Source organism: Balaenoptera borealis, assembly GCF_965194805.1.
Source record: "Balaenoptera borealis genome assembly, chromosome: 6".
Lineage (NCBI taxonomy): Eukaryota > Metazoa > Chordata > Mammalia > Artiodactyla > Balaenopteridae > Balaenoptera > Balaenoptera borealis.
Genome location: NC_138863.1, coordinates 8911874 through 8927274, shown reverse-complemented (window position 1 = coordinate 8927274; position 15401 = coordinate 8911874). Strand labels below are relative to the sequence as shown.

General features: G+C 41.3%; 1 protein-coding gene and 1 long non-coding RNA gene across 23 annotated transcripts in view; one reads left to right on the top strand and one right to left on the bottom strand.

Annotated features, from left to right (window-relative positions):
• Positions 1-15401, top strand: part of LOC309630695 (nuclear autoantigen Sp-100-like) — a 106300-nt gene that overhangs the window by 69600 nt on the left and 21299 nt on the right. For 13 of the 22 annotated variants that reach the window (XM_082396221.1, XM_082396227.1, XM_082396226.1 and 10 more), the window contains 5 exons: positions 3687-3734; positions 5003-5107; positions 6821-6963; positions 9558-9596; positions 10085-10675. In XM_082396221.1, coding sequence (XP_082252347.1) covers positions 3687-3734; positions 5003-5107; positions 6821-6963; positions 9558-9596; positions 10085-10231 — 482 coding nt within the window. In that variant the 3' untranslated portion in view covers positions 10232-10675. Of the gene's footprint in view, positions 1-3686; positions 3735-5002; positions 5108-6820; positions 6964-9557; positions 9597-9752; positions 9792-9862; positions 10676-15401 lie in introns of those variants that run through there. The other 9 variants (XM_082396223.1, XM_082396225.1, XM_082396228.1 and 6 more) reach the window with 5 other exon arrangements.
• On the bottom strand, positions 10271-15399 carry LOC309630713. The gene is made up of 3 exons (XR_014245897.1): positions 14862-15399; positions 11372-12209; positions 10271-10359 (listed from the first exon to the last, which is right to left on the bottom strand). It is a non-coding gene; the product is annotated as an uncharacterized lncRNA (long non-coding RNA).

Here is a 15401-nt window from a genome sequence, read left to right as displayed (position 1 = left end):
TAGTTGTAGCCATAAAACACTGTGTAACTCACAAGTGACAAAGATGTCCTGCCTCATGTCCCACCACCCTGAGGTAGTCCTGTGGACTTGGGTCTGTCACTTCACCTCTTCTGCCTCAGTTTACTCCTCTGTAAAGTGAAATGATAATAAAGAGACTGACTGCTCACCAAGGCCCATCCCAGCTTCATATACAGTTTCACATTCTGTAGATCTACCACTGGACTCTGTAAGGACCATGGGCAGCTCTCTCATCGGCATCAAGAACAGGGAGCCCAAGGAGTGTCTTTAATGGATTCCCCAAATCTTTAATGGATTCCTAACATCGCTGGCTGGAAGGGCAGGAACAGCAGCTAATCTTAAGACTCCTTTCTGTGGAGTCAGACTCTCAGTTCCCCGCCCCCCACCACCACACCCTCTCATGTAGAGGTAGACCCTCCTTCCGCCCTGAGCAATTTTCAGAAGACAGTAGAACTCCCCTGAGCTTCCCTTCCAGCGAGGAGAAAGCTGCTGTAAAGGAGAAGTGAGGCAAGCAAATAAGACAGACCCCATCTCCTGCTAGGCTGCCCCATTGTGATCCTGCTCACAGCTCAGCTAGTCAATGGATCATATCTACAAATTTGTCAAATTATAGACAAATTACAATCTAAAACTCTTTGTCTGGAAAAAAATTTGGCTAGAAGTTTCCCACTAGAACAGCAGAAGCAATATATTTTACCACCTCTCAGTAGTGAGTATGGCCAACTTGCTTGGGAATGAAGACATTGGATGGCCCTTCTGGAAGGTTAGCACCCTTGCAGTAGCTACCTCGTTGCCCTATGTGGTTCTTTTGGGAAGAGTATCTCTCAAAAATACTCAGTTCAACTCCCATCCACAGGGCCCCCCACCAGGCCAAGGGAATCATGCTTCTTCATTGATTCTCTTGCTGGCTCCTGGCTCAGCCCTTCTCCCACCACAGAACACTCTAGCCATGACGTTCACCTTTATATTGGTAAGGATGAGTCTGATAATCTCTCCTTCCCTGATGTCCCAAGGACTGAGACCCATCTCCTGTGTGGATCCTTTAACATATTTTGTCTTGGCTTGAGGGGAGGTGTCTGACGATTCTCTTGAAAGAAATGTAGCCTCTTTCACAAGACCTGGAGGTGGGGAAGGCCTGTTCCGGCAGAACCAACCTCACTATCCCTTACCATGGTCTGTGCAACAGGGCTAGACTAGCACTTGCTTTAGGATCTAGGCATACTGGGCTCCTATTCTATTGTTCTTAAACACTGAGGACTCTCTGATACTCTGAGGCAACCAAAAGATCACCTAAACATCCTGATATACTTTTTTGCCCATAAAGATTAGTTCCAACCATTAAGAAAATTATTTTTAAATGACTTTTAATTTTTCTGACCACATTATTATTTGTAAGAGTTAATGTAGGGTTTTAGTATAGCATTAGTAGTTGTTTATTAAGATGGTAGACCCAAGAATAATTAAATCCTACTTTGTCCAGGCATTTTACTTTCTGGATCTAAGATAGTAAAGTGCTGGAGCTCGCTAACACACAAATAACCCCTGTAAAGTTTAGCAGCACTTTGTTCATATGATCTGGTCTCCAGACCAAATTTCTGAGAACTGAGCTGGAGTACAACGAGTTTCTGTTTGTTTGCCATGAAGTTGTTTGCCCTCAACAGGCTTTGATGAAATAGAAGTCTAACTCACCAACTAGTCCCAGAAATATTTAAACAGAGAGAAACTGAGAGCAAGAGAATGCATGTTTGCCAATAAGGACTACTGTTGGACAGACTCAAGTTATAGTTAGATCTGGGGTTTCAATTTCATCACCGCATGGGAGAGGAGAGCAAGGAGAAAGCCAAGAGAACACAAGTGTCTTCTTGTGGGACAGTGGGCCTTGATTCTTGCAAGAAAAGAGAGAGAGAATCAGAACTGGCCTTTTCCCACTTCAGCATCATTAGTGACAGGAGAGCACTGTTTCACCAAGACCCACACCTGTGTGGATAACCTTTTATACCTGGCAACTACTAACTACCATATTTGGTACCGTAATGTTCTTTGAAACCAATCCATCTAGAGCAATTTTTAAAGAAAGCTTCATCTACTTTCAGGTCTACATTTTCCCCCATTCACTTGTTCCTCTTAAGTCTTCAAGATCATAGCCATGCTTATGATTCTCTTATACAGGTTTAGTAATCTCTCCTCAGTGTACCTCCCTAATACCTTGATAAACTTCCTAAGGATAACATTTTGTAAGGTAGAACATGTTGATCTTGGGGTGTGATTTCTCTTGGGATGAAAATCATTAATAAATATCTCATGGGGCCATTTTTATTTTGGTGAGTTTTTTTTTTTTTTAACTTGAGTAATTGTTATGGCAAAGTCCCTGAATACGAGATAACATCATCAACCTGAAGGCTTTTTGTGTTTGGTTGAAGGAAATATTCCTTTCCAGCCTCATCTGGTCATAATCTGCTTAAAGGAAAGATTAGTCATGATTGACTTTCTGGAGGGGATTTTCTCCTGGGACTTGCATTACCCAAATTAGCACCCCAGGATTCCAGCCATGGGAACAGAATGATGGGCACAGACCTTTAGCAAGAAAGCATCCCTGACTTCAACATTCAGACACATTTGAATGATGGCAGACCTGAACATGAACATGGACATGATTAATCTTTTTGGACAAAATCAACAATTAAATCAGATACTACATTTTTCTGAAACATCTCTTAAGTCAACCTTTTGTGCCATCTCTAACCCTACAACTTTTGGAACTTGGGCATCAATTTTATAAGCTCCCCTTCATTGAGCCATTGGGCTAGATTTTAAGTCCTTGCTCATTTTTGCAACCATTTTTGATACAAAAATCTTTCAAGTTTAGGTTTGCAGCAGCTATCTGACCTATAGAGTTGAGCATGAAGTCCCCCTTGAGACCTAATATTACTGCCTTTTATCTCTGCCTCTTTAGCAAAGTAAATCTTCAATGCTTTTAGTTAATTTGCATTTATATCTGTGCATATCAATTTCCTCATCTGTAAGATAAGGATAGTATTAGTCCCTGTTTGACTAAGTCCCTAATTTGACTAAATTTGCTCTAAGGATAAAGTAAATTAATAGAGGTAAGGCCTAAGGATAGTTCCTGGCACACAACAAGGACTCAAAAGATGTACAACTTCATTACTCTTCTCACCTTGCTGCTCTGTTGCTTGGGAAACACATAAAACACGGTTTCAGTTTTATTTGGAACGACTTGGAGTAAAAGAAATATAGGATATACCTCAGTTAAACATCATCTTTGTAACTAACTAAGTCTAGACCAGGGTTCCGCAAACTATGGCCCACAGGGCAAATTCAACCCATGAATTGTTTTGTAAATAAATTTTTATCAGAACGCAGCCACAGTCATATCTTTCCATTTATGAATTGTCTATGGATGCTTTTACAATAAAACAGTAGAGTTGAGTAGTCACAAAGGAGACTGTGGTCCACAATAACTTAAATATTTACTATCTGGCCCTTTACAGAAAAAGTTCCTAATTTCTGATCTAAGCATTTGCTATTTTTCTTGAAGTACTAGGTAAACTCCTAAAAAGTGACATTTGAATGGTATTTTTGCAAAACACTACTATTTGCAATGCAATGTTATAAAAAGAGACATTTATGTTATTTTTCTACTTCCTCAGGGAGAAAAACAGTCAACACTGGGCCTTTGAAAAGAGGCAGACAAAGAGGTAAAAATAAGTGATTAATGCAGTTTTAATAATTAAACATCTAAATTTTTATTTTATAATCCATGTTTTTAGTGATCAATAAATTTTCTTAATTGGCTTACAGAGCCGATAGCAAACGTTAGGATAGTCCTTGGTCTTGGTCAATTTCGACCACATGACAGGATGGTGATAACACCCGCTCCGTTGATTAGTCAGTCGATCTGTGAGAGACCCCCAGGCCTCCTTGGGCCTGTGCAGGGCTCCTCTCACTGCACTGATAACTTTTGAGGAGGGAAATATAAAGAAAAATGTATAAAAGGTATGACTCACATGATATTTCTCTCACCCTTCTCTTGCCCACATAGAGAGCCATAGGCTCCCCACCAAGGGGGACTCTGGGTGGTAACACAAGACCTATGTCCTAATTCCTAAAATTCCTTTGACTGTGTAACTTTGGCTTGTCAACTGTTCTCTCTTGCTTCAATTTCCTCCTCTGTAAATTGGTGGGTGGCAGGTGAATTAGACCAAATGGCCCCCTACACCCACCCCAGCTCTAATAGAACTGACTCTGGAAGGACTGTTGACAGCCTACCCTCCCCATCCAGAGAGAAGCCCCCAGACCTGTCTTTAAAGGATCCTCCTCAATGTTGGCCAGAAGGGCAAAAGAAGGTGCTCCTGATACTGACATTCTTTCTAAGACTTTCAACAACTGCTTCAGAGGAATTAGATGCCAGCACCCTCACCCAAGGATGTACAGAAACCCTCTCCCTGAGCAATTTGCAGTTTCTTCTAGAGCAAATTACCTTCTAGTCACAGAGAAAGCTCACATGAAAGAGAAGTGAAACAGAGAGCAAGGTGGGAAGACAGACATTGCCCCTGCTGGGGGTCCCATTGCAATCCTGCTTTTTTCCCCAGGTGAGCCCTCAAATGGGGAGAAAAAATTAAAAGTTGAGGGTTTTTTCTCCATCTGTATGACTTCAAAGCAATAATATGACTATAAATCTTCCTTCAAAACAGCAGGAGGAAAATTATCATGCAATAGGTAGTTGGGACCAGCAAGCTTGGGAATCAGATCCTTCCACAAGAGGTTTGTATATAGGATTTTAGACGATGGTGGTGGAGGGTGATGTTATCTTTATGTACCTAACCTGCTTAGAAATGTACCTGATTCATGGGGCAAATCCTTCCATTACATTTTAACTTATAAAGAAGTATCTCAAGATGGGTGAGGAGAGACGGTACACAGCTTTAGAGCAAGATGGAATGAAGAAACCAATGCTTCCTTGCAGGTCCAAGAATTCCCAAAGAAACATATACAGATTTTCAGCTTCCTGAACTTCCTGTGACTTGTGGTGAGGCGAAGGGGATTTTATACAAGGAGAAAATGAAAAAAGGTGGGCTTCGTGGTCTTCTACACTTTTCAACTGGAAAACTCCCATGTGAATAATATACAGGGGGTAGACACCTGTATTGGGGGTCTCTAGGTTTGGTGACTGACTAGGAGGACTGAAAGGACTCAGCATATAGTTGAACTCATGGCTGTGATTTATTAAATTGAAAGGATACAAAGCAAAATCAGCAAAGGGAAAAGGCACATGGTACAGGTGTCAGTTTCCAAGAGTCCTCTCCCAGTTGGGTCACCAGGACACACTTAATTCACCAGCAATGAATTGTAACAACACATGTGAAATGTTGTCTGCCAGGGAAGCTGCCCTGAGTCTAAGAGTCCAGGGTTTTTATCAGGGGTTAGTTACATAAGTACCCTCTGCCTAGCACATGCCAAAACTCCAAACTCCCAGAAGGAAGGCAGGTGTTCACATAAACCATACTGTTTGTATAAATAGTTAAGGCACAGTGAGCTACCCTTAAGTTCTGGGAGTGGTGAGACCCCTCCCCAAATCCAAGTTCCCAGATACCAGCCAAGCGCCAACATTGCAAGCAGACTTTCTAAAGAAAGCAGCCTCAGTTCTGCTCTGTTAGCTCTTTTTCCACACAGCATCCCAGATAGGCTGGAGGAAAGATGGCATTCCCACTCTTTTAAAATTAATAAACATTAGCCTACCAGGCCATCTCCGCTTTCCCCCATGGAAAAGGTCTACAGGTGCCCATCCAGCACCCAATACAGGGGCAAGTGCTTCAATAACAGGATGGAAGATGTACACATTTGAGAAATGCAACAGCAACCTTCACAGCCACATTCCCTATAACATCTGTATGGCCTTGTGCTAACTGGGAGAAGCACAAGATTTAGACTCAGAAGACCTGGATTCGAGTTTCAGCTGTACCAAGAGTGTCTATTTTGTATGGGCCAAGTTACTAAGTCTCTGTCATCCTGAACTGTCCTCTACAAAATGAAAATAATAATAAAACCTTCCTCACCGTATTATTATGAGAAAAAACAAGATAACAGATAGAAAAGTTTGCAAATTACAACTGTTAAAGTACAGTACAAATGTTCATCTACCATAATTGATTCCCTCCTCCCAAAATATGGTTCTTTAGGTACCAAGAAATATAAATGTTTTCCCAATGATTACATAGCATATATATAATTTAATTTTTCCCACTTGATAACATTTCTACAATTGCTTTTAACATAAAATAGCTATGAGTCCAAAATATGAGCAATAATTGATTGCCATTTGCTGGCTGATCAACTATTGTATAGGACAAGGCAGACATGGCTGTGGTGACAGTTGACACACGGCCCCATGTGTGACCTCATCTGCTGCCTCAGATACTCAGCCTGGCTCTATCCCGGGTCTCAGAGAAGAGAAGGGAAAGAATCTTGCCTATTCTTTAGAGTCATCCATTGTTTTCTCTTTTGAATATAGTGAAATATTTTTTTAAAGTAAATGTTGGTAGTAATTACTGTCCTTCTCATTGCATGAGGGTCAGAGTATGCACACAGGGCAGGAAGTCTGCTCCTGCCCTCACCTTTCGGACTGTTGTGGAGCCCCAGAGAGGGGACTCAGCTATCCTGCTGCAGATTATGAACCCAAAACGAGTAGCCCAGATTCACGTGGAGGGAGGTCAAGTTCTGGGGTTTTCACAGTTGGGGGCACACCCTGGCCACAAAGGGAGCTCAGCTTGTCTTGGTCTCACAGGCACCTCGGAGAAGTGTATACAGAATGCATATGGAAAGTGGTTCACCCTCAGGGAATTTGAAATTGAAGGAAACCGCAAAGCATCCAAGAACTGGAAGCTGAGTGTGCGCTGCGGTGGAAGGCCCCTGAAAACCTTGATTCAGGTATTCTAATGACAAAGCGCTACAATCAAGGATTTAGTGCCACAAGTCATCAACTTCAAGCTTTAGCAGAATTTCCAGAAAACCATCATGACTCCCCTTGCCCAGGTCGCAATGCGTATATTATCACTAACATTCCATGTGGGTGTTATATTTGCTGGCTTACATTACAGCTTAATCCTCCAAGTGCATAAACTCTTACACTTTAATTTTTTTTAAATTTTTATACAATTTTTAAAGGCTACTTTCCACTTACAGTTATTACAAAACATTGGTTGTATGTTGTACAATACATCCTTGAGCCTATCCTACACCCAATAGTTTATACCTCTCACTCCCCCACCTCTATGTTGCCTCTCCCCCCCACCCCACTGGTAACCACTAGTTTGTTCTCTATGAGTCAGCTTCTTTTATGTTATATTCACTAGTTTGTTATATTTTTTAGATTCCACATATAAGTGATATCATACAATATTTGTCTTTCTCCATCTGACTTATTTCACTTAATGTAATGCCCTCCATGTCCATCCATGTTGCTGCAAATGACAAAATTTTGTTCTTTTTTATGGCTGAATAGTATTCAAACTCTTACATTGTTGAAGGTAGGACAGTAAATTGTGGCCTTGGCACTGCCACTAATAATTGCCACTGTGTAGTTTGGTCACAGGAAAGTAAACTAAATTTGGCGGGGGAGGGTCTTAGACTTTTGGTGGGGGGCAATGTTGAAAGTAACAATAATAGAACTATGTATCTGAAAATAATACATCAGAATGAGTGTTTTCTGGATAGCCATCTGAAATTCATTCTTGAAAAATAATATTTTTTAATGAATTTTAAAATATCTCTGGTCCTCATCTCGGCCCACTGATGTGGACAAAACGGGCCAGGTCTCTGTCACAGATGAACCCATGCCTTCTGATGCTTTCTGTCACATGCCCCAGACGGTCCTTCCTTGTGCCACTCTAATGATGAGCAAATAGTTATTGAATACATCTAAAGCCACAGGGACTGTAAGGTGTGGCCCCCAGCCCCCAACCAGGAGGAAGGCTGCACATTTATAAACACAGGATTGCACAGCTCATAGATGCCATAATGAGATTCTCTGGCAGGAGGAGATGCAGAAGCTCAGGAGAGGGAAGTTCATTTCTGTCTTTGAGGTTGAGGACAGTTTCATGGAACAGTTTGCACGGAGCTGGGTCTTAAAAGAAGAATAGTTCTGACAAGCAAAAATGTCATAATGAGGAATTCTACATAGAAAGGATGGCATGAAAATCCTCCCCATGACTGTCAAGAAGTTGTGGGTTATAAGTCTCAATACATGAGCTGGGCTGATTGTGGAGGTCCTGCGGCCCCAGAAAGGAGGCTGAACCCTTCATTTAATCATGGGGGAATCGCGGAAGGTTTGGGTTAGGGACTGACAAAGTTGAAAGAGTGTTTTAGAGGTATGAATCTGATCAAGGAATGCAAGATGGATTAGAGGGTAGAGTGCTTTAACCCATGGAGACCTCAAATGATCTTCACCACCTTTCTGCCTGATCCACCCCACTCAACCTGCAAGGCCCAGCTCAAACAGCACACTCTCTGCTGAAGTCCTTTAAAATTCACTGAATTTGTTTCCTATTGCTGCTATAACAAATTCCCACAAACTTGGTGCCTTGAAACAATGTAAATCTATTATCTTACAGTTCTAGAGACCAGAAGTATGAAATCAGTTTCACTGGACTCAAGTCAAGGTGTCGGCAGGGCTGGTTCCTTCTGGAGCCTTCCAGGGAGAACGTGTTCCTCCCCTTTTTCAGCTTCTGGAAGCAGCCTTCATTTCCTGGCTCGTGGCCCCTTCCTCACATCACTCCAACCTCTTCTCCTGTCAACACATCTCCTACTACTCACTCTGATTCTCCTACCCCCTCTTGTATGGACCCTTGTGATTACATTGGCCCTACCCAGATAATCAGAATCATCTTCCATTTCAAGCTCCTTCATTTAATTACATTAATAAAGTTCTTTTTACCATGTAAGTTGACACATTCATGGGTCTGGGGATTAGAACAAATTCATGGGTCGGGGGGGGCATTATTTAGCCTACTATACTCAGCCATCTCCGGATCCCAAAATACTCCATGAGGGCACAGTTTACACTTTATCGTCCTTACCCCACTATATGCCAGGTTTTCCCACTTGTCTCCCCAAAGGCCTGGATACCTTTGTGTGTCCAAGGCCACTGATGGGGCCTGCCAGCTGTCAATCACTCACCAGGTGTGTGCCAATGGAGCTATAGTATGCAAGGTATAAAGATAAAAGCTAGAGGGGTACTGGGAGAATGGAAAGGGAGTGGTGGGTATAGAAGTGGTTTTAAAGGAAAATCTGGCAAAACTTTATAAGGAGAGCAAGAGAGAGGATGCAGTTTTTAAAGCTGACTTTAAAGCTGAGTCTGGATAACAGAGAGCACCATGTTACAGACTTGGAGAGGGAGGTTATTTTCCATGAAGACCCCTTGAGTTTGTGTTGACAATGGGACATGAGTGGAAGGTAGTGGAATTACTGATCTCACAAAGTAGAGACAAGGACCCTTCACAGCATGAATCTCATTTTTCTTTCAGAGAGAATTTCTACCAAACCCGCCAAGAAAAATAAAAAAGGTAATTATCACATGACCTTCTGGCCATGTCTCATCTACCATATTGTTGATTTTCCATCTCTCTGGCTTTATTTTATAGTTTCTAAATTAACCAATTATGTTGAAATTTGATTTTATAATATGGTGCTTTTACACTTGCTACTTCCAAACATTTCAGTGTGTGAGGCCAGGATTTCTTTGAGCATTAAAATATTTTGAGATAGAGGTGCAGGGGTAATCCTTAAAAATAGATAATGAGGCAGAACTGACCTTGTACATTTGTTTTAGAAAAATATGTGAATGGCATACAGTAAGTCCCCAACGTATGAACCTTCAAGTTGCGAGCTTTCAAAAATGCGAACGTGCGTTCTCATGTCCAATCACGTAAGTTAGTTCCCATGTCTGGTGTACATTGTCACGTGCGTGCATCCTCTACAAGTGGTTGTGCTTTTGTGTACTTTATGGTACAGTACTGTATAGAGTACAGTAGTACAGTGTCTTTATTTCAAGCTCAGGATGTCTGAAAGCAAGTGTAAAAGCAGCGATGATGTAGCTGGTACTGCCAAGAAGAGCCAGGAATTGAAGGCCCAGAGGAAGGACAGAGAGAGACAAGAGGAAGAAGAAGTAACTGAAGAACCGAAGAGATTCACGACGTAGGAAATGGCAAGGGGATTTTCTTTATTTGAGGAGGCACTGTTATTTTTTGAGGCGCAGGACCCGAATGTAGAATGGTACGTGAAGGTGGCAGCAGCCATTCAGAATGTAATCCAGTGCTACCGTGTCATCTATGATGAGAAAAAAAGAGCTACGACACAGACATCACTGGATCGTTTTCTCAAGAGGGTAGACAGAATTGAATCCAGCAAGGAACCAGAACCTGTGCCATCAGCATCAGGCATGAGTGAAATTGCAGCTTGCTCTCCGTCTCCTATTGCTGACGACCCTTCAGCTCTACCATCTCCCACCTCCTCTCCCTCCTCCAGTCAGTAACTCTTCTTGCCTGTTCACTCGATGCCAGCCCCTGGATGCCAGCTGTTGTACTGTACTACTGTACTTTTCAAGGTACTATACTGTAAGCTTAAAAATGTTTTCTTTACTTTTTGTGTTTGTTTTTTATGTATTATTTGTGTGAAAAGTGTTATAAACCTATTACAGTACAGTACTATATAGCCGATTGTGTTAGTCGGGTACCTAGGCTAACTTTGCTGGACTTACAAAGGCACTCTTGGAACGGAACTCTTACTGTACTGTCTTTTTTTTTTTTGGAGTATAGTTGATTTACAATGTTGTGTTAGTTTCAGGTGTACAGCAAAGTTAATCAGTTATACACATGCATATATCCACTCTTTTTTTTTTTTAGATTCTTTTCCCATATAGGCCATTACAGAGGGCATACTGTCTTAAAATTAGACATAAAAGATGAAGTTGGAGCTGGAAAAGCATGATTTTGAAAGGCACAAAAAAGTACATTTAATGACTATTGCTTTCGCAACACTGATTTTATTTTCATTGGTTTTTCTGGGTTCTAGCTTTAATGAAATAAGAATTGAGCAAAATGGAAACATCTCATGGTCACTCTAGCTAACCTAATATAGACCTAATGTAGAGTCCCCCTTTGGAATGGATATATAGCCATATGTCACCTGGTAAAGCAAAAAAACAAAACCTCTCCTTCACATGCACACACACTTATGCTAAGTCCTTTTTCAAGGGAAATTTTATTTCCTTTATGGAGATGACCCGTTAGAGAATAGAGTGATTGGGAAGCAGATGTGCCCTGTGGGAGAGGCTGCTGACCTGGAAAGTTCTTTCCTTTGTGTAGGGGCCTTTGGCCCTAACAGAGGGGCTTTGCAGACTGCAGTTCCATCTACGAAGGCAAATTCTCTCTCCTTCAAAGTAGCATGTGAAGTTCATGGACCATTGGTTTCTATGCTGTGTGGATTTCAGGGAAGGCAGTCAGATAGTTGATGTCTTCCTCTCCAAGACTGGGTGTGAGAGAGAACATGTGAGGTGAAAAAAGGAAATAGAAAAACTTCCATTTTCCTGACCTCCGACAGCAGTGACCTTGGTCATCTCAGTCAAACCAGGAAGTTGAGGTCTTCACAAAGCTGGTTTCTGGGGCTACCAGCTCAACTGAATTTATGCTAAAGACTCAGTAACTAAGCTCTGCATCCACTGGGTTTTCCGAAGAAAGAGATGCTATTTGCTCTGTTCATTAAGACCAAACGTTTCTGCCCAGTCCTAGGGAGTCAAGTCAAGCCCATAGTAGATGCACAGCATTTCTAACTTTCAGTTCGTACAATCATAATTGGTACAGCTGATGGGAGCATTCCTCACCTCTGACAATTCTTGGTTCTGTTGGGGAATGACTCTGCCATGGCATCCTGGTGACCTTGCATGTTTCCACATAGGCCACATAGGCAAGACTTGCCTGTAGCTGATCTAAGTCTTGAGAATGCCCTATGATCCTTACAGAACATGAGAGCCTGGGAAGCTTCTGAGCAGCTGCTACAAGGCCATTTCCTACTCACCACCTTCTCTCCCAGAGGTTATCATGACACACTCTCCTCGTGTTCCAAGTTCTGATGAGGTACGAGTCTGTCTGCCTCCTTTTTAGGGCACAAAAAGTGCTTAGCTGTAACATGAATGTGAAAATGAAAAAATGCTACTGCAAATAACAGCAAGTTCTTACTAGTCCCAGAAGAAATGCCTTCCATATAACATTTCTGCAGAGGTTATATTGGGACTTGCCAGTATTCAATGCTACTTACTTTTCATGAGCATGCCATATCAGGGTGGCCTGCCCTTGGAAATGTAGCAGAAGTTGAATATAAATGCCCAGGGGCTGTTCCTGGTACAACAGCTTGTTTAGTTAATGCAACAATTTTTCCCATAAATATATTTATAACCCTGGTCTGTCAACATCAGTATAGTCTCAATGATATGTCAGTTTTTAGAGAAAATCAAAATGTAACTAAAAATTAAATAAATTAATTAAATAAAATAAAATTAGAAGAAAAAAAGAAAGTGAAAACACAACCTACAGAATGGGGAAAAATATTTGGAAACCGTATATCTGATAAGGGATTAATATTCAGAATATGTAAAGACTTCCTGAAGGTCTGCAAACAACTCAATTCAAAAATGGGCAAAGTATCAACAGATGATTGGTTTAAGAAGATGTGGTACATATATACAATGGAATATTACTCAGCCATAGAAAAGAATGAAATATTGCCATTTGCAGCAACATGGATGGACTTAGAGACTGTCATACTGAGTGAAGTAAGTCAGACAGAGAAAGACAAATATTATATAACTTATATGTGGAATCCAAAAAATAATACAAATGAATCTATATACAAAACAAAAACAGATTCACAGACGTAGGAAACAAACTTATGGTTACCAAAGGGGAATGGGAAGACCAGGATGGGATAAATTAGGAGTTTGGGATTAACAGATACAAACTACCGTACATAAAACAGATAAGCAACAAGGATTTACTGTATAACACAGGGAACTATATTCAATACCTTATAATAACCTATAATGGAAAATAATCTAAAAAAATATATATATATATAATATAACTGAATCACTTTGCCGTACACCTGAAACTAACACAATATTGTAAATCAGCTATACTTCCATTTTTAAAAAATGGGCAAAAGACTTGAGTAGACATTCTCCAAACAAACAAGATATACAAATGGCCAATAAGCAAATGAAAAGATGTTCAACATCATAAGTCATTACGGAAACGTAAATCAAAACCACAGTGAGATATCACTTCATATTTACTAGAATGGCTATAATAAAAATAATAATTTAAACACACACACAGAAAACAACAAGTATTAGTGAGGATGTGGAGAAATTGGAACCATCATGCTTTGCTGGTACGGCCGCTGGGGAAAACAACTGGGCAGCTCCTCAAAAAGTTAAACATGCAACTACCATACAACCTAGCAATTCCACTCCTAGGTATATATCCATAAGAAAGCAGGAAATCAAACAGATATTTGTACACCAATGTTTATAGCAGCATTATTCACAATAGCCAAAAAGTGGAAACAACCCGTGTCCACCAACAGATGAGTGGATAAATAAATGTGGTGTATACATACAATGGAACATTATTCAGCCATAAAAAAAAAGAATAACAATTTTAGTATATGCCACTACATGGATGGACCTTGAAAACATTACGCTAATAAGCCAGACACAGGACAAATGCATGATTCTAATTATAGGAGAAACTGAGACTAGGCAAATTCATAGAAACAAAAAGAATACAGGGTACAGGACTGCAGAAGGAGGTGTGTGTGCAGGGAATGAGGAAGCTTTTTTTTTAACGCGTACAAAGTTTATTTTGGGGACGACAAAAAAGTTTTGGAAATATATAGTGGTGATGGTTACACAACATTGTGAACGTATTTAATATCACTAAATTATCCACTTACAAATGATTAAAATGATAAATATTGTTATATACACTTTACCACAATTTTAAAAATACTAACTGGAGGGGGCTCATATTATTTGAATCTGGAGCTTTGTGTTAATTATTCCAACTAAGTCGTCACCTGGTGCTCTCTGGAGAGCCAGGACACTGGAGCTGAGCATATTTGGGGACAGAAAAGTAAATGGGGTGGAGGGGAGGCAAATTCTCAGCCTAGTGGAGAGCGAGAACCTACAGGTCACTCAGGTCCTGACAAATATCAGAAACTTCTCAGAGCCACATCTGAGCTTCTTATTCTGTTGGTTTCGACTATCTACAAACAAGCAGTGGCAGAAAGCCCTGGGTGTCCGCTTTTAAGCAAGCCTTCCAGGGGGTCTGCTCCTCTTCTCCCTAAATTCCACCACACCCTGGGGTGAACTAGGTGACCAGGTAAACTTAATGGTTTAACAGAAAACAAAAGTGAAGAAATTCAGGATGAGGAGGAATTCCTGTCCCTTGCACCTCGTTCTTCCCTAAAGGAAGGAACCCTGTTCTGACCCAGTCCCTTCCTGCGTCACAGGATGAGCCACTGAAGCAGCGCTTGGGTAATAAAAGGTCAGGCAGGAGCGGTTTTCTTCTAGCAAACACCGGATATGGAAAACGGGGCGGGGACTCCCCCGCCAGCCCCGGATTCGCTCTCCTTCTTGCACAAGCTCCCTTACTGGAAGTCAGCTGCTGGCGCAAGTTCAGCCCGGCTGGGGGCCACCCACTCACTTTCCCGAAGCACCCGCCCCCAACCGTCTTCTCCCTAAGCCCCCACCCAAGCCCTCCCCAATCAGCGACCTGATGTCCTGGGGTCCTTCAGGAATCTGCTGCAGCCTTCGGCCGGTGTCAGTTTTCATCCGGAGCACACAGAGCAGAATGAAAGGGAAGACTCTACTACTGGGTTTTGTTTTGTTTTTAATTCTAATTTTACCAGATGAAACTTAACTTTAAATTTGCATTTTACCGTCCTTTCGCTCGGTACCGCTTTCCTCTCTCCAGACCCTCCAGAAAGTCTACACTGCCCTCTGGTGGCTGAATGTTGCTATTGCACAGTCCCCTTTAGAAATGTCTTGAACCTTTTCCTCTCCTAATTCATCCTGTTGTCTCTCCTGAAAAAGTAGAATTCATTCCTTAACCTTCTAACCAAAGAGCTCAAAACCAAGGTTAGAAGTGATATTATTTCCTTCTAAATAAAAGGGAGTGAAATAATGGTTTTCTTGTTTGGCAGTTCATAGGCCCATAAGTGATTTGTGACCTAGACAGAGAAGTCTTAGTTCAAATAGTGAGGATGCCCTGTGTCTTTGACTCTTTTCCACCCCCTTTCTGAGCTGTCCATCT